Below are 24,923 nucleotides of genomic sequence, written 5' to 3'. Positions count from 1 at the left end.
AAAGTAGAGAGTTGTTATAAACGAGTTTTATGTTTGCGTCTCCAGACTGCTTTATTAGTGAGTATGGTGACTTCATTTTAAAACCATGTCTGTGTCAATCCATGGTTGGAATCAAAACAGGCCATTTTATTAATCACCATGGGCAAGGAGCAACATCCTAAAGGACAATTGTCCTATTTACATGGCTCTGCTAACAGTACTAACAACAGACAACCTTAGTAGAACTGAGTATTTGCAACTGAAACCTACTGCATCTGAATTGCTTTGGAGGACTTGGGTCATTGTATTGGGAGCATATTTTGTACCAGGGTCAAAGGGGAGATAGGCTTGTAGCTCATTACCCTCACAGTCAATGATTCCCCTCCAGAGGCTCAGGCCACACTCCAGACCAGTTAGCTCAGAAGCACTGGGGGGCAGGATGGCAGCCTGGCATTTTTTTTAACCTCCCCAGGTGATTCCAGTAAGCAGGCAAGTTGAGAAGCACTACCTAAAAGCAACAGGAGGAAGGCAAAGCCTGCTGAGCTTTTGTGGTCCCCACACTTCCTTTTTCACCCTATCAAGTTAGATTGACTATGGGCAGCTCCCATCCAGGCTCACTTACAGAAGGCACAGACATTGATCTCTTTTCTTAGCTTCAAAGCAGAAGAGGCTCTCTTCCTCTAGGTCTGTGGAAGTCTAGGGGAAGGGAGTGACAGGTGGGAGCCTCCTTCATCTACACACTTAGTAGACAGGTGAGTGTTGGCTTGAATGCACATAGAGGTGGTGGGGAAAGACAGAATAGGGCCAGATGACACCTGCATGTTCAAGAAGTCAGTGTGGTTCAGTTCCAACGCAAGCTGGGACCTCTTTGGTACTTCTGCTTTTACTCTGTGTCCACTAAGTCATACAATAAAACACAAACCAACTTCAAAGACTTTCCTGTAGGTTTCACGGAGAGATGGATGAGAAAGTTACAGCCCACAACCCACAGCAAATCTTACACAAAACCTAAAGTTCCTCTATCAGACATTTTCATTTTTCTTCCAAATTCAAAGCTGCCCTCTCCAAAAATCTCCTCTACTGTCCACAGCAATAGGGTTCACCCTTCTGCCATCATTCACTACTCTATAAAACAAACCCTGACAGTAGTTTTGTAGTACTTGCTACCTATTATTTCTCAAGCGTGCTCTTAGGGATGGAGATAGAGGGGCAGCTAATCTTAGTATGTTATTTGGAACTTAGAAATAATTGAAAGTTGCAAAGCATATATGTTCATAGAGATCATACTTCGGGCATTTGGAGCTCCTACGCTCTTTGTCCCCTGAACTCCAGAAGCCCGCATATTCTAGACTCTCACCTGACACCTGATTATCTACTACCTTGCTTCACTCTGTGTGAAGTAGTTCCCAAAATGGGTTGAAGGCACCTTGAGGATATAGCTAATCACCTGTTTTCAGGGCCCTCTTTGTACCTCCTTAGAGCCTTAATTGCATTTCAGTAAATCCTTTTGTTGCAATGCCCAGATAACACTGAACAGCCCCACCACTGTTTATTCTAAAGGTGAAATAGAAGGAAACTAGCTATATGAAGGACACATTGTATGAGGAATCCAACTAGAAGATGGGAAGACACATGCACTGCCCAGATGCATCATCTCCAGTAATGAGGCAGAATCCCACCGTGTCGCCGAGTACTGACTTTTCACTTGCTTTAACACTCGTGAGTCTTGCTGGCAATGCAACACGAAGAATTAGTGATGATAATAATAACAGAGGCTGTCATTCAGTTAGCATATTAATGTGCTAGGCATGGCCTTAAGTGCTGTATGTGTATTAACCCATCTAGTTCTCTCTACAGCCCCCACAAGGTGTGTTTGCATTGCCTAGAGACACACGATGATAAATGATGCAGTTAGACTCCAGATTCAAACATTTACTCCTCAAAGTCTGCCATGCTCACCCAGTAGACTTGGTCATGAAAGGCAGACTCTGCTTCCCACAAGCTTCCAGGCTGGTTGGGGAAATGAAACGGCTGAAGGCAGAGCTTTAAGAAGCAGGCCAAAGCTGTGAGAGACGGGAGCCACAGAAGCATTGCAAATAGACTGATAGAGGCCTCCTCAGGTACAGATAGAGGCATCCACAGGGATTCAGAAATTACAGGGTTGGTGCTGGACAGAGTCAGGGTGGGAAGGAACACAGGGCCACAGCATTCAGAAGACCAAAAATAGAACCAAGGGAAACTTTTCCTAAGACATAAATCTGCCCAAGACAAGCGAGAAGGAGGAAAAGAAAGGGCACATCCATTTTCAGGCCTACACAGGTACTTCTGACTCAAAGTCAATAATTGTTCAAGGACAAGGGCCATGATGAATGATCAGAAGATGACCTGTCTCTCCAGACAAGGTGGGTGGTACTGGCACAACAGTAGATCATCCCAATGCCATATAGGAATGAGAAAGGTCCCCTTTTCTGGGAGGGCAAACTGACTGGTGCATATACCCCACTCTCCAGCCCTCACTCACAGACCTCAGTGGGCCTACCTCAAAGGGATCCTGAGCTCAGATCCTGATACAGGTTAGAAGCAGAAGTGATTCGGCCTCCGTGTTCTGGATCCCACAAGGGACCAGCTAGAATTCCAAAGGGATTCCCTGCCTTTTGACCTCTGACTTTGTTACTAATTTGTAAGAAAAGTGTAGTACTAGACACAGAAAAATCTCCATGTACGATAGACTGAAGTGGGTGCTGGCATGTTCTCACCAAGGTGTGTTTGAATGGGCTCACTTTGGGTTCTGAACGAAAATGAGCAGGGAACTGGGTCTTCACAGCTCTGCTTCCCAGGTCTGTGCCTGTAGCACTTGCACTCAAAGCTACAAACAGCAAACAGTAATTGAAAAGCAATGTAAATCTTCACGGAAATCTCTTGAAAACAATGTAGGGGAAGTTCATTTGTGTTTCTCAACGTTTCTCAAAAATCTCCTCATGTAGCACACCCATGGTAGTGTTAACAAAAAGAGTCAAACTGTAAAATATTAAAAAGGATTTATTCTGAGCCGGGTATGAGTGATCATGGCCCAAGACACAGACCTCAGGGGGCCCTGAGAACATATACTCATGGTGGCTGGGGTGTAGCTTGGTTTTATAGATTTCAGGGAGGCACGAGACATCAATCAAATACTTTTGAGAAATACATTGGTTTGGTCCAGAAAGGCGGGACAGTTGGCAGGGGGGCTGTGGGGGGAAGTTTCCAGGCTATAGGTAAATTTAAACATTTTCTGGTTGACAATTGGTTGAGTTTGTCTAAAGACCTTGGATTAATTGAAAGGAAATGTTCAGGTTAGTTTTATAGTGGCTGCCCTTAGAGAGAATAGGAAGATGACAAACCTTCCTATTCAGACCTTTAAAGGGTGCTAGACTCTCAGTTAATCTCCTTAAGATTGAGAGGGCCTGGAAGAAAAAGATCTAGCTATGTTAATAGAGATTCTTTACAGATGCACATTTCCCCCCACAAAGGATGGCCTTACAGGGCCATTTCAAGATACGGCAAAGAAACATGTTTGGGGGTAAAATATTTTGATTTTCTTCTTTATCATATAATGTTATGCCAGAGTCATATTGGAAAGTCAGTCACAATATATAGGATTAAATAAAACCCATCTGATGAGAATTTGTGGTTTGTAGGGCATGACTTCCCAGACCTGTTAGGTAGGAATGTGGGCAAGATTTCAGAAATCAGAGCTTAGTCCTCAGTAGCTACCCCAAACATCTCCTAGCACCCTTTTTGGCAATCTTTCCCAAACTTTATAAAATATAGCCCAGGAAGTCCTCATTTTTCTTCCCCTCCTATTTAATTTTCCTTCCCTATTATACTCTGCTTTCAATGTCCTACAAACTTATAGTCCCAGGTAGCCCAGTTCCTCATCACACTCATTTTACTGATACCAATAATTAAGGCCTGGAAGCTAAGGCACCAGCAGGGAGGGTGGGGCAGAGCCCTGAGATGCATTTCCATGCTCTCCTGGATTTGGAGCTGGGCCACTATACTACTATACCACCAAGGAGTTTTCTCATTTTCTTGCCAAATAAGATTAAAGGACTTTCGCCCTATATTCCCATTTTATGAGTGGAAATTGTTTTAGGCCTGGCCTAAGATACCTGACCCTAAGTTATCCTGGCCTTGAAGCAAAGCTCATTCTGCCTCCTGCACAGTCCTCCAATCTAGGGACTGAGCACCTCAGATTCACATGGAGAACCTGTTAAGAAACACAGATTCCTAGGCCTTTATTCAGACCTACTAAGTCATCAGGTAGAAGATAGAGCCCAGAAATCTGTTTTTAACCAGTGGTCAGCAGGGAATTCTGACAATGGGTGTTCGGGAACCTATTGTCATCTAATTAGTACAGACCTGAATTGATTTGTTTCTAGGTATGCTTTGTGTCTATAACAAACACTATTAAGAGATCATGCCACTGACCTCTGGTGACAAGGGCAATAGGCAGAGGCCACAGAAAATATGAGAATCCAGAGAGTGACTGCAGGCATCGGCAGGGCTGCAATCCATCTATTTTATGTAATTCATCCCTATCAACAAGGCCTCTTGTAGAGTGTTAATGGCAATCTAACAGATTAGCTGTAAACAAACTTATATTTTGTATATTGCCATGACTCAGAAGATACTATTGGTTCTAACTAAATGTCTGTTTTTATGTTCCATCATTTCCAGGCATGAAAGTAACTTGAACAAATCCCAAGGCATAAGGAAACGGGTCTCGTTCTCTAGAACTTTGCAGCATTGGAAATGAAGCTAAGCAGACTTTATTACATCCTGCAATTCTGCAACCTTTTGCAAAGCATTTTATTACACTTGTGGAAGCCATTGGGGGTTATGTTTCAATCATGATGACTGACAGGCTAACTTCAAAACAGTGGCATCCACAGCCTTTCCACACTTCCTTGGCTATGTACTTGGAATAGAACCTTTCCTAAATTGTCCCTTGACCTGGATGGAAAATAAAATGCTAGTTAAAATATTTAGCTTGTGCTAACTTAAAGACTGATATCTTACAACCTCTGAAAGGCACAACTCAGGAAGTAGATCTCTTAGAACTAGTGTGCTTCCTATAAACCAAAGGTTTCTTGAGGATAAGATTTAGAGTTTCCATTTTGGTAGGTAACAGAACAAGAAATGTACAGCCTTTCCTTGGTTATATTCTTCTCCTGCCTCAGTGCAGAGAAGCAAAGCTCAGAGAGTTTGAAATGGCAAAATTAGCTTCAGGAACAAAACAAGCATGTAATGCAGTGATGGGACCTTTTGGACTCAGCTGTTTGAGTGGCAGGAGTGTAAGGAATGCTAGGAAGCATGTCCCTTGCCCATGAGAGTCAAAGATGACGGCAGTGGGCTTTTTCTTTTCTGTGTTATGTGAATAAATGTGGGGATTAGAGTTTACGCAGGAAAATAAAACACATTTATCACATGGCTACAAAGAACAAAACCAGGATTTTTCTTCACCCAAAACCTCTTTGAGTGTCTCTTTAGGCTTATGGGCCATTCCCAGACCCCAGCACCATCACCAACATGTGTATCAGTTTCCTGTGTCTGCCTGTAGCAAATGGCCACAAATGGAAGTTTATTCTCCCACAGTTCTGGAGAACAGAAATCCAAAATCCAGCAAGGTCATGCTCCCCACAGAGGTTCTGGGGCAGCACCCGTTCCATGCCTCTTTGCTGGCTGCTGCTGGGGGCTGATGATCCCTGGCATTCCTTGGAATCTTGCTGGTCCCTGTCTGCTTTCACTTTCCTCCCCCTCACTCCAAGTCTCTCTCCTCTGAGTGACTCTTATAAAAGCACTTGTCATTGGATTCAGGGCACACTTGAATAATCCAGGCTGGTGATCTCAATATCTTTTACTTCATTATATCTGCAAACCCCTCTTTTCCACATAATGTAACATTCACAGATTTCAGGGATTTGATGCAGACATATCATTTTTGAGAGCCACCATTCCACCAGCTACTTCAGGCATTTGGCATTGGATGGCTTTGATCTAGTATAAGACAATAGTCTGAGTAGAACCCAACGGCATCTTGTTTAAAATCTTATTATATGTCTTTGCCAAAGCCCTGCTTATTGGGGAAATGATGGTTGCTGCTTCCTTGAGACTGGAAAGCCTGCTAGTTCCCAAGCCTGGTCTAAGCTGTTTCTCTCTTAGCTGAAGACAGAAAGCACTGCAGTCTGAACAGGATGTGCTCAGCAGAGAAAATGCTAGTGAAAGAGGGTGGTAAGTGCTGGTAATCTTCCCTCTGCTAGAGGGTTACCGATTTGTGACCCTGAGAAGAGCCCTAAAAGTAACAATTCTTCTTAGACCCAGGATGCTAAACACCGATCCTGTCTCAGGTCATAAGGGCAAATGTCACCAGAATGCCTGGCCCCTGCCTCCAGGGATAATTGCACATTTCACTGTTGGCTTTGAATGGAAGAAATGAATAATCACTTGGTCACATGGAACAGTTAGTTGAGTTATACTGCAAAAGCCTACTTGCAGGTTCTTTTTTTTCCATTTTGTCTATGCAACTAAAACCCTGTGAGAGCTTCATTTCTACCTATCAATCCATGGTTTTTCTCCTTTCAGCCTCTTCTGATAATTCTGGCATGGTTTGGAGGCTGTGGAGGCTGCAGGCGGGAAATACCAGCCTAAAGCACTTTATTTCCATGCTGACCCCACGAGGCCATTGTAAACACAAACTGTTTCCAGAGCCTTTTAGGAGACGTTTTTTTCAGAGATGTGTGAACCAGAGCAACTCCACCTTTAGTAGGAGCTCATTATTAGATAGGGTAAAATAAGGCTGAAACCTACTGGGCTGCATTCCCAGATGGTTAAGGCTCTCTAAGTTACAGGATGAGATTGGAGGTGAGCACAAGATACAGGTTATAAAGACCTCGCTGATAAAAACAGATTGTATTAAAGAAGCTGGCTAAAACTCACCAAAACCAAGATGGTGATGAGGTTGATCTCTGGTTGTCCTTATTGCTGCTCTCCCACCAGTAATATGACAGTTTACAAATGCCATGGCACTGTCAGGAAGGTACCCTATATGGCCTATAAAGGGGAGGCATGAATAATCCACCCCTTGTTTAGCATCTCATTAAGAAATAACCATAAAAACAGGCAGTCAGCAGCCCTTGGGGCGGCTCTGTCTATGGAGTCGCCATTCTTTATTCCTTTGCTTTCCTAATAAACTTGCTTTCACTTTATGAACTCGCCCTAAATTCTTTCTTGTGTGAGATCCAAGAACCCTCTCTTGGGGTCTGGATTAGGACCCCTTTCCTATAACAGTTTCAAGAACGAAACAAAGCCTAATGATACCAATATGGGAAAAGCCAACAATTACTCTATTTGCTAAAGTAAGTCTGAGTCTGGTCTGCATGGAGAAAATACCAAAAGCAATGAAAAACAACACTTAATTCAGAACAATGTCCCTGGCAGAATCCTTCTTCTCTCTGATTTCCTCTTGGGCACTAATACCCACTAACCTGTTTATGTTTTGTGCAAGGGCTGGAGAGTTGCTAATTTTATGGTCAGCAATGGGTAACTGATGTGTGCTTGCACATCCATTTCCATTAGCACACGTCTGTTGTGCTAGTCAGACAGAAACAGCATGGCAGCTACTCCTACCTTGTATTGACAACATTCCAAAGAAGAGTCTCCTGTTTATCCTTGTGTTCTCACTTTTCAACTCTCTGCTCATTCCTATCTTTATTGTTATACCTGTCACCAAAATCAACACGGTGGAAAAGAATGATCCTCCATTTTTGGCAAGGAGCTTTACAGGACCTTTCCCCATCATTGCTTTCACCACAGTTGACAGGAAGTTATAGAACAATACTTTTAAACCCCCACCAATTCTTTCAGATGATGACCAGGAGCTGTGTGTTTTACTGAACAGAAACCTCTCCCATTCATTCTTCTCTGAATCCAACCACCAGACTAAGGTTTGGTCATGTACCTACTTCTGGGAGTCTCTATCCGTTGAATATACTGGCTCAACATGCTGGTAAGAAGGAAATGAACTTTTGTTGGATATTTGTTTTAGATACATTTGTAAATGTTATTTAATTTGCATAAGATCCCCATAGGATGTAGATGGAAACTTACGCTCAGAAAGATTTAGCAACTTGCTCAAGGTCACAAAGTTGCTAATAGGTGGATCTGAGATTTGAACTCATGTCTAACACTAAAACCCATGTTCTTTGGAAAGGAATTGGTAACCATGGACTCTCAGCAAATTTACCATTCCCAATTTCTCTTCTGGTCTATTAAGTTGGCAAGTTACTTCTTTGTACTAATGTACAAAGAGAAAGGGGGAGGAATGGTTAAAGAAAAGCGAGGGACATGCAAATATTCTCAAGGTGAAAACATCCCTTTAGTCACGTAAGTGAATGCAACTAATGGCATTTGTATAATAACATACAGAGGGCATGGAGTGGGGTGGAGGTGGGTGGGGGGGCAGAGGGAAACTGTTACTAAAAATGTTTACTTTTACCCTGAAGCAAAAGTGTTAATCAATGGGTTAATGATTACCGACCTGGAAATGAAACAATGTAAAATAATTTAATATATAACTTAGTTGTAGGAATAAAAGCTAGATCATTCCTACTTGGGATGACTATGACTACGACCGACAACCCTCAATCATGGTCACATCCGTGTAGTTCGCTTCGGCCCTGAAAATATCTTCATTACCTACTGTGCATGGAACAGCAGTGAGGTGGCCCTTAAGGCATAATTGAAAGTAGAGAAACAGCTAAAGTCTGTTTGTTCCCCCTCCGTAAGTCCTATGTTAAAACCTAATCACCAATGAGAGTATTAAGAGGAGTGAGGGCCTTTGGGAGGTGATAAGAACGGATGGCAGGCCCATCTTATAAAAGAGGCCCCAGCAGCTGGCTTTGCCCCTTCCACCAAGTGAGGACACAGTGAGAAGGCATCGTCTATGAACCAGGAAACAGGTGCTCACCAGACATGTAATCTACCAGCACCATGATCTTGGGTTTCCCAGCCTCCAGAACCATGAAAAATAATTTTCTGTTGTTTATAAGCCACCCAGTTTACAGTATTTTGTTACAGCAGCCTGAACAGAGTAACTGTGGAGGAATGGGAGGAGCAGTAACTGTGGAGGAATGGGAAGACCAGGCCTAGGTTCAGTAAGGCTATAGACTCTATTCTGGGCATTGAGAAGATGTTTTTCTAAATCTGTTCTTCTTCCTCATCACATTGTATCCTCTTCATCATCAGAATACTGGCTACTACTGAAGAATATCTGTACCCGTCACTATGAAAAGAATTTTCAAAGCATTATTTTAAATAAGTCTTACAAAAATCGACGTTTCCTTCTTTTCTTCCTCCCTTTAAAAATTTTTTTATTTAACAAATATTTATGCAACACCTATTGTATGCCAAATACAATATGTACTAGGTGCTGGTGCTCAGTGATGAGCAAAATCATCTATAAGTAACTGTTATTTTCCTTCTACAGACAGGAAAACTAAAGCTTAGAGAGTTTTTAACATGCTTAAGGTCACACACTAGCAAGAATGCCTGTCTATATATAAACTCCTGGCCCTTTTCCCTACACCAAGCTGTTTCTCAAAAGGCAGGAAGATTGAGTATAGTAGATGACCTGTGGGCTAATTCTTGTTTTTCCCTACAGACCAGGCCCAATAAACATACCTACATTCTCAGATGAGAATTAGCTGGGAAACTCAATTTAGGCCTCTGTATCTTCAATAAACATTTGTTGGATACATTCTGTGTGCCCATCTCAGAGAAAGCCTGGAGCTAATGAGACTTTCCTGGACTCTTTAGTTCTCCTTGCAAATGTCCCACTGTCCTCTCCTTTTCTGACATCACAGCAGGATTTTGCTCACTCTCTGAGCATTTTATCTCGTCACCCTGGCTTCGGATGAACACCTCCCTTTGGTATGATTGGTTCCTAAGGATGGATTTCAAATAGTGCTCCCAGATTCTAAAAGGGTCCCATGCTGCTGGTCCAGGGTCACACTTCGGTAAATGAACTTCCCATCCAGGTTGCTCAGGTCTCCTGCTTTTCTAATTTTCTTTCTTGCCCCTCACTCATTTTCTTTTTTAATTCTTTTTCTTCTCACTGCCAGAAAGAATAAATAAGGCCATAACTTTGCAAGATGGTCTAAAACAGTGGTTCTCATGCCTTTGCCTCCAACAGTATCACCAAGATACTGATGTTCAAATACTTGTTAAAACTGATTGCAAGGCCCTACTTCCCAAGTTTCAGATTCAGTAGGTCTACAGTGGGTCTAGGGATGGACAAGTTCCTAGGTAACACTGACACTGTGGGTCAGGGCCCACACTTTGAAAACCACTGGCCTAAAGCATTATTATTTTTAAGTAAATCAAATTTGTTCACAATGCAGAATCCAGCTTGTTTTTCAGGCCCTGTATTTAACATATCTTAGTCTAGAAGCAATGAACTGCAAGTTAAATCCAATCAGGCCACTCAAGCATCTCCAGTAGGTTTTAGAGTTATTTAACACTGCAGAAGCCTTCTTGTCTGGGCTAATTAAGTGATTAGTTTAGATCGATAGTAGATGAACAATAGGAAAGTGGGGCAGCTACAGCTCACTACCAACTTAATAAAATGGTACTAACTTCAGCCAAGAGAAGTAGCATGGGTTTAAAATTGGTCTTAGCGGCTAAAGACTTTAATGTGTCTATCTTCAGGGAAAAGAATATGGTTATGGGTTACTCAAAATTATCCTGTACATAGGACTTGATTGGTCACTGAACCTCCTTATAAGGCAAAAGTGCCACTTTGAACAACTGACATTCACGTCTGCCTCCCATGACTGGCATGTCTGCTTCCCACAACTAGATAACAAGTGTCACCAGTAACTCCACGCAAAGGTGTGTATAGATGCCTCCACTCATAAACCTCATTGTGGTGGTGCTTCATTCACAGTTCGGTAAGGGACAAAGGCTAGAGACTCATAGCCTTGGGAGTTTGCATCACCTTACATGTCTTACGTTTTAAAGGGGAGTGAATGAAGCTCTCATTTATTGTGCGTCAGCTTCATGTACCAATGACATTTTGAGTCAGGTAGTAACAACCTGACTTTACAGACAAGGAACATGAGACTCAGGGAGAATGTCACACAAGGTGGTGGTGGCAGATGATGATGATGGCAACAACAACAATGACGGCACCTAAAATTTACTGAGCACTTACCATGAGATTATGTTCTAGGCATTTTTTTCCAAGCAGTCTGTCTATATTATTAACTTACTCAATCTTCACAACAATCCTATAAGTAAATTCTAATATTATCCCATTTTACAAATATGAAAATTACAGCACGAAAGATGTGTCCCTTTCCCTTGGTTCCCCAGTTAGTAGGTGTCAGAGCTTTCATTTGAATCCAGAAGATATAAATCAGGAATCCACAATGGCACCTTTCTGGCTGAGATGCAAACCCAAGTTGACTAAACTGTAAAGTGCCATCTCGGTGGGCCTCTTTCTCTCATAGAGCTAACTAAAGACTGAAGACTAAAGCTAAAATGTTCCCTAGCACCCTCTTTTTCCCTTTGGAGAGCTTGTCTTTGTGCATTCATAGAGTATCTCACAAACTAATGCATAGACATCTGGCTTCAAGGAAAGGTAGATCTCCTTTGGAAATAAGCCCAAAAGAGGAAAGGTCTGTCATTGTACCAAGGGCAGTTTTCCCACACTTCAGTCATCCTCAGTCTTCCCAACCTTCAACACTTTTGCCATATCTACATAATACCTATGTTATTTACTTATCCTTTCCTTTATTTTTTATTTTTATTTTTTTACATTTTCAGTGAAAAGGAAACTCCCAGTTATGGCAGCAAATAGAAAACCAGTGTCCCTTGCTGTAAATGTAGACACTAACTGTAAGGAAGAATACCATGAAAAAAAGTTATTAAACTCTAGCTGGGTACTGTTCCTGCTGAAAGCCCAATTCAGAGGCTTGCCTTCTCACTTTATTACAGAGGGACTTTAGTACGTGTTAGAGGGGCGTTAAAATACCCTAACACCAGACAGAATCCTGCTCTTGAGGCTGGAGAGAGAAGTGGAAAGGGAATAACTTCTCACCTTGTGATCTGCTGGTTTTTTTGGATGCTTTGTCCATGGGCCTCCCAAAATCCTCCTGTACCCCAGTAGCGATACGCCTCCCACCAGCGGCAACACAGACCCAGCTGTGCATGGCCTGGCCATGCTCCAGCCATGCTCCAGGGTCATCATGAGCTTCCTCTGCTGCATTCTGTGCATCAGACACATCTTGAAAAAGGGAAAACTGTCTCATGTTCGGGTGCCTCAGGGATACAGGCAAAAATCAAGGAGAGAAAAGTGATTATGCTGTCAAAGAAGCAAAAGGGACTTCTAACGGTAATAGTGATCATTGAGGAGTTTTTCCTTTGAACAAAAATGCCTTTGATAATGCCTCCCTCCATCCTCCTGTTATTTTGTTGCAAGAATGAATAAGCAGGAAGAAACAAATGGGCGCTTTTGTGTTTTATGAGCATCTGCTATAGAAAAAAAAGGTTCGGCCCAATTTCAAGGGCAGTGAGGGATCGCTATGTCTCCATCTCCATATCTATCTAAAGAAAGAAAAGAGAAGAGAAGGGGAGAGAAAGAAAGGAGACAAAGAGAAGGAACATAAATAAATCCAGCAAAGAGGGTTTCATAATGCAGTCTTCACCCTCAACTCCAAGGATTTTAGACTATTCATAGCCTTCAGTAACCTTAGAAAGGCATTAAATCCCCCTACTTCCATTCTTCTAACCCAAGCTTCTCCTTTCTAGCTGGGTAGAGCCCCTCCTTGGTGATATAATTAGTGTACAGAGTAAGAAATTTTACAACATATTGCACAGCCATTTTAAATGGGGAAAAAAGACACACTCAACTGAATTGTCTTTTTGTAAAGTATAAGAAACACACAGATTGCTCTGTTGACAAGGATCTATGTAGATGGTGAGGTGGTGGTGGTAGGTCATTCTCCATGGAGCAGAAATATGCCAAATAGTTTACCTCCAACCATCAATTAACCCTCACAAGAACACAATGCTATGAATCCTATTAGTATTCCCATTTTATAGACTAGTAAATTGAGGTTGGAGAGGTTCAGTAACTCGCCCAAAATCATAGAACTAGTGACAGAGCCAGGCTCACACCCAAGTCTGTCTTGCACCAAAAGTCATGGTCTTAACTACCAAGCTCTGCTGAGACCCTGATGGAAATGAACTAAGTATTCATTATCCCTTCTGTGTAATTATATGTAATTAAAGCCAAACCTTTCTCCATGGCCCTATTGGCCCAATGTTCATTTGCAAAGGATGTGAGAGGCTGATAGCCTTCTTATATTAAAATCTTATTTCTTCTCTCTATGCACATTACAGATTAAGTACTAATAAGAACTAACCAAATCATAGTAGCTGATATTTACTGAGCACTTACTAGATGCCAGATATTATGCTAAAGGCCTCTAATGCATTCTCTCTTAATTTGCATCCACCACGTAGTGAGACAGGTGCTGCTTATGAGAAAACTAAGACTCAGAGGTGTTAAATACCTTGTTCAAGGTCACTCAGTTTGTAAGGGGCAGAGCAAGAATGATGATTTAGCCATCTCTCTGTAGACTACAGATCCCATGTTAGGATGTAGCGTAGCAGGAAGATTGATTGAGGAGCACATGAATTAGGGGCACTGCACTTTCCCTTTCCAAGATGAGAATGATGGATGAAAGGAGCTCATGGAAATGTCCTGGGGCCTTTATACCTGCCAGGCTCTTTTCTCTAAGCAAATCATCCAGAGGAAAAGCCAGCTAGAGATGGGCTTTTCAGAAGATTTCCATGCTTTCTGCACTGTCGCATGAAAAAGAAAACACTGTCTCCTTTTAGGGTCCCAGGGAGGCTCTCTGCCTACAGCAGAATTCACCTGTAGTCAAGAGTGCCTGTGTATGTTACTCAAGGACCCTGGAGAGCAGGAGGATCCCACAGCCTTCCAGAGTCCGTGTTCAGAATTTTTTTTTTTAAAGTATCCACCCTACAGGTTACATTTATTAATTGTGTAGAATGAAAGCCTGTTACAACTAAGACTGTTCCAAATGGAAGTGTGTACAAGATTTGGAGGGAGCTTGCTAAAAAAAAATGCATAGCTAAAGACCTTTTCCTGGGAATCATATTCTGTAGGTGTGAGATGAAGCCCAGGAAACTGCCTCATGGCAACCAGTCCCAGAAAGCTCTTCTGTAAGTGCTCAGAGGGCACAGGTCAAAACACACTGCCTCAGATCTCTCTTTGGAGGCTATAGTTTCAAACTCGAACACTTCCTTAGCCTGCAAATTTTTCTGACCACCCTCACCAAACTGTATACCTTAGTTATAAGATTTTATTGCCCTTGGGGCTTTCTACTGTTTTCCATCTATTCCAGAAGCGAGGGAGATATATAGAGAGAGACAGAAAAGACAGAGAGAGAGAGACACTAAGTCCTGACAACATGGTTTGAGCTCCTGGATCCAGCTATACCTGAGGACCATACACCTCTGGATTTTTCAGTTATGTGAACTAATATGTAAATGCTTTTTTCGGTTTAGTCTACTAAGCAAATGACAGGAGAGAAAGGAATGAATCATTCTTTGCTCGTCTCCGTAAAGGAAAAGAGATAAATGTGCATAACACTATTGTTATGCAAAACCATGTACCATGCCCAACCCTACTTACTCTGCCTGCCTGAGTCTGTGCTAGGACCCCAGCCTGCCTGTCCTTCACGTTCTCATTAGCACCATTAACATTATTTCAAAGTAATTCTGTCATTTAATTGCCTAGTGTTCTGTGCCCTGGGGAGCCATGAGCAGAGAGCTGATGACTGTCGTTCTTCTAGGATGATCATATCAGAAGTTTAGATATTAACAGCAATTGTATCATGTCACCATCTTTGTATTTCTACTGTCAGCAGCTGATAGAAAAAGCACTGCAGAAGCTGATTCTAAAGTGTCTCTCTGGTTTGCGTTTTTATGCCAGAAGCTGTGAGGAAAAAAAGGAAGTGAGTCAATGGAATCAAATGTCTTGTTGTAACCCTGTAGCTTTTTACTGCAGATTATACCTGGGAATCCAGCAGGGGTCTCTTTACAAGTATAAAACAATGAGAGACTCTTTGTGTCTCTTACCATCTCTAAAAGCACTTTTAAAATGTCTTGGTTTCCTCCTTTGTGCTTTAATATTGGGGCTCATGTACACCAGGTTCTCCAGGGCCTGAATTTCCATTGTAAGCTCCTGACTTTGGTTCCCTGATAGAAAGGTATTCTTATGGAGGCAGAAACAAGGATTCAGTGCTGAAGACTAAAGCTGAAGTCTGCATGGACTTGGAACCTTCCTCTGCCTGATCTGGGGCTGCTTAGCCACAGAAGACAGGCCTACGCCGATGCTCTCTTCCCAGAGGCAGGAGCACCCTTGTTAGACCACCTCTCAAGAGCCCGAGTCCACAGTTCAACAGCTGTCCCAGTGCTGAACCCTGTATTCCATATTTCACACATGGTTTTGCATTTGATTTTCACAACTACCATGTTTGGTTGGCCTTCTGCCAATTTCACAGATGGAAAAAAACTAACCAAGCTCCCAGAGATTAAGAGATTTCTCGAACAGAGCACAGCAAGTGAGTGGCAGAGACTGAATGTGAACCTGGCTCTGTCAGACTCCAAAGCCTGATCTCTTCACCAAAGAGCCTGGGGAAGTGAAAAGGAAAACCGTTTAGGAACAGAGTTGGCAAACTAGGGCCTGACAGCCATATCTGGTTACACACCCTTTTGTAAATATATTTTTAGTGGAACATGTTATTTGTATTTTGTCTGTAGCTGTCTTCCCCTGTACAATAACAGTGGTGAGTTATTTCAACAAACACCATAATGACTGGCAGGGCAAAAATATGTATTCTGTGCCCTTCAGAGAAAAAGTTTGCCAGCTCTTCGTTCAGAACATTAAACTCTAGAATCGGTGTAAGTTAACAGTCACTTCCCCTTACCAGCTCTGTGCCTTCAATTTTTCTTATCTGCAATTCAGGAGTCCTAGGAACACTGGCTTCAGTAAGTCTCCTGTGAGGACTGAATGAGATACTGCCTTCAAATGCCTAGCACAGCAGTTGGCACTTAGTAAGTGGTATGGTTTGGCTATGTCCCCACCCAAATCTTATCTTGAATTGTAGCTCTCATAATCCCCACGTGTCATAGGAGGGACCCAGTGGGAGAAAACTGAATCATGGGGGTGTGTTTTTCCCATGCTGTTCTCATGATAATGAATAAGCCTCACAAGTTATTGTGAATAAGTCTCACGAGTGTTGGTTTTATAAAGGGCAGTTCCCCTGCACACGTTCTCTTGCCTGCCGCCATGTGAGACATGCCTTTGCTCCTCCTTTACCTTACACCATGATTGTGGGGCCTACCTAGGCATGTGGACCTGTGAGTTCCTTAAACCTCTTTTTCTTTATAAATTACACAGTCTTGGATATTTCTTTCTAGCAGTATGAAAATGGTCTAATACAGTAAGTACTCAAGAAGAAGTAGCCTCTTACTTGACCCATCAAGACTGTAACACATCCCAAAGCAGCTGGAGCTTGTATGAACTCCCAGTAGAGGACAGATAGGTACAACTGAAGCCTTGGTTAGGGGAGGGAGGAAGGGAGGCAAATGGACTCAGGCAGGCTATCAAATCAGGCTTTCTGCAAGGCTCAGGTCTCCAGTGATGGTCCCCATGTTGGCAGCTCAATTCCTTCCCTGTCAGACCCTCTGGGTTCCCAGTCTCTAGAGCTGGGCTCTAAGAAAGAATGCCTAAGAATCAGAGTCAACCTAAGTTGTCTTTACAGAGGACATTGGTTTTCTCCCCCTTCTTTTAGCCCAGTATGAAAGGTAGCTAGGAAAGAGAAATTAAATGGCTCACCCAGGAGTTTATTATTTCATTGATGTGTCAGGGATTTACATGCATAGCTTCTCTTAACACCAATGGGAGCAGAGCAAATAGATGATTTTCTTTATTGCCAAGGTCAAACATAAGTTTGTTTATCCTCTGTATTTTAAAGTTATCAGCGATGATTTAAGTTAGGTACTGAGCTGAGTGAAACACACTGAATGCATTTTTATGCCAGCATCCTTTTCTTCTTCTTAAAATATGAGGACTTTTAAAAAAGAAACCACAGGGCTCCAGTTGGCCTCATTGGAGCCCACACAGGGGCTTTTTCTGATTATGCTAATAAGTAATCACAACAATACTTCTTTTTTAACACATGCCCAGGGTTTTATCCACTGAAAATTATCTCATATTAAAATGGTGCAAGCACAATGCAGTATTGAAGACATTCTAGAGTTACAGGGAAGAAACTCACTGTGTGAATGTTTTCTCTTCCCCAACACCATCACCCCTCAGTTTTCCACACCATGTTGTTCTAGCCAAGCGGAGAAATTGTGAGCTCAGTGATATATTGAATGCTTAACCCAACTTCATTAGCTAAAGCTAAATGCTAACACACACTGTATCAGCTTCCAGCACAAATTAGCATCCGTAATAAAGCATATAATTAACCATATACCCAAATGCTCTCTATGATGAATAAGCCTCTAAAAGCCCCCTGGCTGCTCTTTGATTTTCCTTAGATGGGTCTGTGGTAGCAGCCTGGTTCCCACAAGCTTCTTGTCCATCAGCCAAATGAGCATCTGAACTGACAAGTTTCTGGACAAACTCATCCAGAGTCAATCACAGAAGGTCAAGGAGAGTTAGTGCTTTTCTGCCCTGTGAAGGTCCATGGGGAGTTCAGCTCAAAGTCAGGGTGGAGGCAGAAATAAAAGGCAACGTTTTCCTGGTCACCTGCCCAGGCCCTGCTCAGTGAATACTAAGAACCCCTGGTAAAACCAATATGGACACTGACATCTCCAGAAATGTCCATCTTCATGATGACCCCTCCATCTGGGCAGTTGGCCATTGATCTGGCTTGACTGTTTTTGCCAAAACTCACATTGAAATTTAATTGCCACCTAAATAATATTAAGAGGTAGGACATTTAAAAGGTGATTAGGCCACAACAGCTCTGTCATTTTGAATGAAGTTAATGCCGTTATCATGGGAGTGGGATCTTCATAAAAGGGTAAGTTCGGCCTACTTCCCTCTCTGTCTCCTGTGCCTCCTTCTACCCTCTACCCTTTCTCCAAGGGATAACCCTCACCAGATGTCAGTACCATGCCCTTGAACTTCCCAGTCTTCAGAACCATGGGCCAAATAAATTTCTGTTCTTTAGAAATGATCCAATTCTGTGATGGCAGCAGAAAATGGACTAAGACACCTGCTTACAAAGGACTTGGAGATCTGACATTCCCTTCAACCTTCACTGAGAGAGGTTATGGATTTGTCCACAGGTGTACAAAGGGCAAAAGTTGAAATTCAACTGAAACTTCAAATTTAGTTCACTTCCAAGAAAACTTTTGAGTACCTATCCCATCCACTGTGCTAACATATAGGGATTCCTCCCACACCAAATCTACCATCTACCCTGTATATCTCCAGATTCAGGGACTGTCCCTTTCTCTCTCCATCCATCTCCCTGTTCCCGCTTCTCTATCACCACCCTGGGCCAAACCACCAGCATTTCTTGCTGGACTTGGTAGCAACCTCTTCACTCCTTCTCTCACTTTTCATGCTTGTTTTCTTAAATTTGTTCTCTACATCTTAGCCAGATTCTTACTGAAAGGTGTCAGCTAGAGCTTATCATTTTTTTTACTTCAAACCTTTTAATGATTTTCCTACTATACACTGAATTAAACACATATGCCCGTCTATTCCATATAGGCATTTCTAGGACCTAGCGCCCACCACTTCTGTAAGCCTCATTTTCTTCTTTCCTTGCCACATTTCCATTTTATTTTATTGCTTTTCCATTTTATGTCTCAAATACAATAAGCTCTTTCCTGCCCCAGTACCTTTACATTGGCTATTTCCTCTGCCTGGAATGTTCCTGATTCTTGTCTTAGGTGGTTTTCTCTCAAGGCTTGGGTCTCAGCTGAAATTCTAACTCTTCTGAAAAGATTCCTCTGTTCACTAAAGTGAACCTCCTCCACAACACTCTGGATGACTCTCATATTTATTCTATATTCCCAGGCCTAGGAAAGCGGCATATAGCAAATTCTGTGTAAGAATATGTAATAAATAAATAAGTGAAAAGCTCACAATCTAACAGCAGTATAGCATTCTTTTCCATTATCCCACAGCTGCCTTCATACATTAAGTAGGAGGCAGACTTTGAGCACAAGACTTTTCCTAAAGGACAGAACAACTGCAAGACTAAATTTTAAAAATGTCCTTAGAATAACAAGAATTCCCATGCCTTTTCCCCAGGACTGAAAACTCAACTGATGCTTTCAGACTAAGTGTATGTCAATAAAGCACACAAGCTCCTGGGCAATGGGAAGCATCCTATCCACCATTCTTCACTTGCTAAGAAAACCTTAAGGATTTGCAATCAGCATGCCAGAAAAAGAGGCTGATGGACAGAGAATGTAAGGGTATAAAAAGACATGATATTTATGGTGAAGGTGGTTCTAAAATCTATTTGTGGACTTATCCAAAGGACAGGCTATGTGTGCATATCTAAATCTATTTCAAGGGGCATCCCAGAGGTCCCATTCATGGACGCTTTGCTAAGCTCTACTGAATGAAATTCTTTCTAGGCTAAGAAAAGGCTGAAGCCTGAAGAAAAGGTTCCTCCTAATTTTCTTGCTCTTGCTGCATTGCTTTTCATCAGCTGAGTGCATGGGCATGGAAAGGTCATCAGTGCAGTCTTTGAGCCCAGGTAGCTGAAAACCCTTTACACCAAAACACAAAGGCAAATCCAGAGCTTTGCCTTCTGGACTTCTTTTGGAGCCATTCTCGTCAACAGAGTACGTCTTGTCCAACTGAAAGGCTAACCCACCCTCCCATTCCCCACTCCTCTGCACCACTTGAGTCAGTTTTGTGGGAACAACTTTGAAAAAATTTCCCCAAGTTCTAGATAGGATGCCTTGTTTAGTTTTTGCTATGGTCAAACCTCTTTAGACTTTGACAAGCTCCCAAGAGGCAGTGGTTTTATGTAAGACTCCTCAGAGGGCCCTGACTTACTCACAGGTCATGGCAGAAATGAGGGACAACACAGTGAAAGAAAGAAAGAAAGAGAGAGAGAAAAGAAAAAAAGAAAGAAAAGAAAGAAAAAAATAAAAAGAAAGGAGAGAGAAAGAAAGAAAAGGAAGGAAGGAAGGAAGGAAGGAAGGAAGGAAGGAAGGAAGGAAGGAAGGAAGGAAGGAAGGAAGGAAAAAGAGAATATAATTTTGGGCAAAAATAGTTTATTGCTTCAATAGTGGCAGGTGTTTGAAACTTGACCTAATAGGTTAAGTTCTAAGGTTTCCAGAAGAGTTTCTGTACATCGCAGTTATTGAATTAGGTGTGTGCAATGTGTTGTGGTCTTTTTATAATGTTATTTTAAGTCTGCTTCTCTTCTTGTTGCCAATAAATACATAAAACCAGTTCGTGAGAATCAGGAAGGGTTCATGGACAATGGGTACTTGATTTTGCTATGTAGGGATGTTCTCTAGGACAAAGACAAAAACTACCCTCTGCTTTTTTTGAGATTCGTATATAGCCTTTTGGATAGCCCTGAATACAAGTCGGTAAAATTATTTTTTCAAACAATTATTTGACTACCATGCAATAAGAAGTGCTTTAAAGCCCCCATGCTTCCTCTTGTAGTGAACTGATTTTTCATAGGTAATTGGCCTCCCGGGTATTATGAGTAAGTCTGGGGAAATTCTGTCTATATTCATTTAAAATTGTCTCTCTGCACTGATGGCTAAGAAAGTTCCCTGGGACTGATGCACTAGAGTGGTCTGCATAATTGAACACTGTGTCTACAAATAAGACTAATAACCATAGTTGTTCAAATGATTACCATTTCATAGATCTTAATAGTCTACCAGAAATGTTTCTGATGGTACTACTTTTTTTTTCTATTATCAGCTAACCTTACACAGGACAGTTATCCATACAATTGGATTAGCCACTCAGTTCTCTCTTGGCCATTTGCCTACTTGCCTCTTTTCTTGATCTAATTTCTCCACCTTTAAAATGTGGAAATTGGACTAGATGATCTCTGAGGTTCTTGAAAGATCTGACATTCTGGGTTTGGGATAATGAAGCATCTTCCTTCAGATATTCAATATGTATTGAAGGTCTGTGACCTGCCAAGGTTACCCAGCTTGTAGAAAGTAGAGCTGGCTTTCTGAGAGTCTCCAAAGCCCTTAGTTTTAACTAGTGTGCTTCTGCAGCCAAAGGAAAAATAGAGAACAGAGCCACTCACTGGGAGAACCACCCAAAAGGTTTAGAGAAATATGTGCATGTCCTTCTGTTATTTGGGCAAGTAGCATCCTGTTCCCAGTAGTTGAATGGTGAGCTCAGAAAACCAATGCCACAGGTCTGGGTCTTGTGTTAGTTGATGGAATTCACTGTGAAGGTTAGTTATACAACCTTCTGACTACCATTTGGTAAATAAAGATGAGTCTGCTAAGCCCCGAAGAATAGGAGAGACAGAGCCAACAGCTTGGTATAACTCTCACTAACACCACCTTGCACATATGCACACACACACACAGCGACAGCAGCAGCTCAGTATAGTACATCCAAGGGAGAGAATTATGTTTTATTTCAGTGAACCTAACACATCTTCTTGAAATGTGATGCCCAATGGGCACAAGTGAAATATTTCAATGCTCAACAGGGCACTGAGGCAAGTCTCCTGTCACGAAAGCGATTTCAGCACCTCTCAGTCCACACCACTTCCTCACAGTCACGGGCCTGGGAGAAGGCCAGGCGGAGTGCTCTGCAAGCAGAACAAGCCACGGCCTGGACTTCAGTTTCCTCCAGACCGTGCTATCTGGGGCTGTGCTCCAGCTGCCCTTTCTGCTTGGTGGGGACAAGCTGAGTGATGAAGACCTTGAGTTCTAGAGTCTGGACCCAAATCATAGCTTCACTATTTTCTTTGCTTCGGGTGGCACTTGATCTGTCTGTTTCCTGCTTTATAAAAGGAGGATGAATAATGGTAATAGCTTCAGTCAAAGGGCACTTAGGAAGATGAATTGAGATTAACCATATCATAAGGGTTTAATTCTGTCCTTGGCAAATCATATGCACTATATTAGTTTCCTACGGCTGTTGTAACAAATTGCCACAAAGTTGGTGTAACACTGCACAAATTTATTATCTTTCAGCTTTGGAGGTCAGAAGTCTGCAATCAGTTTCACTGGGCTAAAGTCAAGGTGGTGGCAGCCCATCTTTCCTTCTAGAGGTTCTAGGAGACAATCAGTTTCCTTGTCTTTTCCAGCTTTCAGAGGCCACCTTTGTTGTTTGACTGATGCTCCCTTTTCTATCTTCAAAGGACATCACTCCAACCTCTGCTTCTGTCATCCCATCTCTGTCTTCCACCTTTGACTCTGCTGCCTCCCTCTTATGATGCCCGTGGTGATTGCATCAGGCACACCTGGATCATCCAGGCTAATCTTCTTACTTCAAGATTCTCAGCCATAATCTCTAACATCTCTTATGTCATGTAAGGGAAGACATTTACAGGTTTCAGGGATGTGGACACAGACATCTCTTAGGAGCCAAGATTCAGCCTACCCCATGCATGGAAACATTAATTTTACTATTATGCATATTCCTTTTTACGCTTTTTCTTTCATTTAGGTTAAATGTATATGTGGCAAATAGATAAATCTTTAAAGGTACAGTTTATGAATGTTTACATTTTGGACCCCTCCAACCACCACTTAAATCAAGACGAGAACATTTACAGCTCCTTAGACTCCTCCCATCAATACCCTCCTCTACCATCAGGTCATCACTAGTCTTACGCTTATTTTCACTGATTACTTTTGCCTGTTCTTGGAACAGAATTCTGTCATAGGAACAGAATCATACTGTATATGTTTTGTATCTGGCCTCTTTCACTTTATGTCTGTTACTCAATCAAGTTGTGAAGTACAACAGTAATTTCTTCTTTTCGGCATCGTCTGATACTGTATTTAGCCTTTCCTTGTCTATGCATTCAGTCCCTGACCATAAATATACTACTGTTTGATATGGTTTGGCTGTGTCCTCATCCTAATCTCATCTTGAACTGTAGCTCCCATGATCCCCATGTGTTGTAGGGTACCTGGTGGGAGGCAGTTGAATCATGGGGGTGGGTTTTCCCCATGCAGTTCTCTTTCTAGTGAATAAGTTTCATGAGATCTGATGGTTTTATAAAGAGCAGTTCCCTTGTTCCTCCTTCACCTTCCACCATGATTATGAGGCCTCCCCAGCCATGTGGAACTGTGAGTCTATGAAACCTCTTTTTCTTTATAAATTACCCAGTTGCAGATAAGGTCTTTGTAGCAGTATGAAAATGGACTAATAGGCCAGGCACGGTGGCTCACGCGTGTAATCCCAGCACTTTGGGAGGCTGAGGTGGGCGGATCATGAGGTCAAGAGATCGAGACCATCCTGGACAACATGGTGAAACCCCCTCTCTATTAAAAATACAAAAAAATTAGCTGGGCATGGTGGCACGTGCCTGTTGTCCCAGGTACTTGGGAGGCTGAGGTAGAAGAATCACTTGAACCCAGGAGGCGGAGGTTGCAGTGAGTCGAGATTGCACCACAGCACTCCAGACTGGCGACAGAGCAAGACTCTGTCTCAAAAATAAATAAATAAATAAAATAAAAGAGACTAATACACTATTTTTTCAAGACTAATTTCAAACATCACCTTTGTAAAGCATCCTCTGGTAGTAATATGTCCTCTCAGTTTGAAATAATATCTATGTCCACTTTGAAATAATATCTATGTCCACTTCCTGTACCTCTTGTATTTGACCTTTGGGACCCACTCATGACATGTCCTCTCTTACAAGTCAGGCCCTTATCCCATACACTATGTCACCTGCTCCTGTGGACAAGAACATAATGCTTAATCTATCTTCATTTTAACAGCAGCCCTAGCACTGTGCCTCATGCACAGCCACTGAACTCAACAACATCTATTGCACTGCCTCCGTGATAACAATTTTCCCCTGAAGAAAAGATGTATTGCCACTGCTTGCCAATTGAAACCCATGTGTGCAAAACATATCTGTTTCCTGCATATATCATGAGACTGGTCAACAGGAGGAAGCCTGGAGGATGTCTCCCAGGATCCATTTTCAACACCAATCAGAAACAAATGCTGAGAGGCAAGGCTTGTTCAGGGTAGGCAAGAGTTTGAACCCTTGGCTTCTATGGGTTTTTTCCCTAAACTGGAGTAAAAAGGTGTCAAGGGTTTGACTCTGTTTGGGGTCTGACTGCTAGTAACTTCCAAGCCTGATTCTCTTAAGCCCCTTTCCGACCTGCCCACAATCTGGGCAAGTAATCGAGGAAGCCCAGATACGCTGTCTCTTTGTGCTTTCAGTGAAGTGCTATCCATTCAGACCCCAGCTTGTGCATGGAAACCCACAGCCCAGCCCCAGCCCCTGAACTCTGTAAAACTGGAAGCCCTGATCCTGCCTCCCCATTACCCTTACTTCACTGTGAACAGAGCCTGAACCCTCCTCCTAGGGTACCCTTTGCCCGTTTCCTGTGTGATTAATAAACATGATTTCATATCCATCAATGACTCTGTGTCATTTATCTTGTCATCCATAAATTCCTGGGCATACCTGTCTAGCATCCAGTAGGGGCTGTTTAGTGCCCAAGTAAGACAGAAGATTTAAACACAAAGGTCCAGGCTGGGTGCAGTGACTCACACCTGTAATCCCAGAACTTCGGGAGGCTGAAGTGGGAGAATCACAAAGTCAGGAGTCGAGACCAGCCTGACCAACATAGTGAAA

At 42.4% G+C, this 24,923-nt stretch overlaps 1 protein-coding gene across 5 annotated transcripts in view; it reads left to right on the top strand.

Moving 5' to 3' along the window:
• The window catches only part of FHIT (fragile histidine triad diadenosine triphosphatase), a 1,534,178-nt gene extending 1,509,472 nt beyond the window's left edge, over positions 1-24,706 (top strand). For 3 of the 5 annotated variants that reach the window (XM_054246241.2, XM_035274392.3, XM_054246245.2), the window contains one exon: positions 4,699-5,005. In XM_054246241.2, coding sequence (XP_054102216.1) covers positions 4,699-4,715 — 17 coding nt within the window. In that variant the 3' untranslated portion in view covers positions 4,716-5,005. Of the gene's footprint in view, positions 1-4,698; positions 5,006-24,051 lie in introns of those variants that run through there. The other 2 variants (XM_078351368.1, XM_078351371.1) reach the window with 1 other exon arrangement.
• Positions 24,707-24,923: the final 217 nt, after the last annotated feature.

Source organism: Callithrix jacchus, chromosome 15 (assembly GCF_049354715.1).
Source record: "Callithrix jacchus isolate 240 chromosome 15, calJac240_pri, whole genome shotgun sequence".
Classification (NCBI taxonomy): domain Eukaryota; kingdom Metazoa; phylum Chordata; class Mammalia; order Primates; family Cebidae; genus Callithrix; species Callithrix jacchus.
Note: the sequence above shows the minus strand (reverse complement) of the source record. Positions and strands in the feature narration are given on the sequence as shown.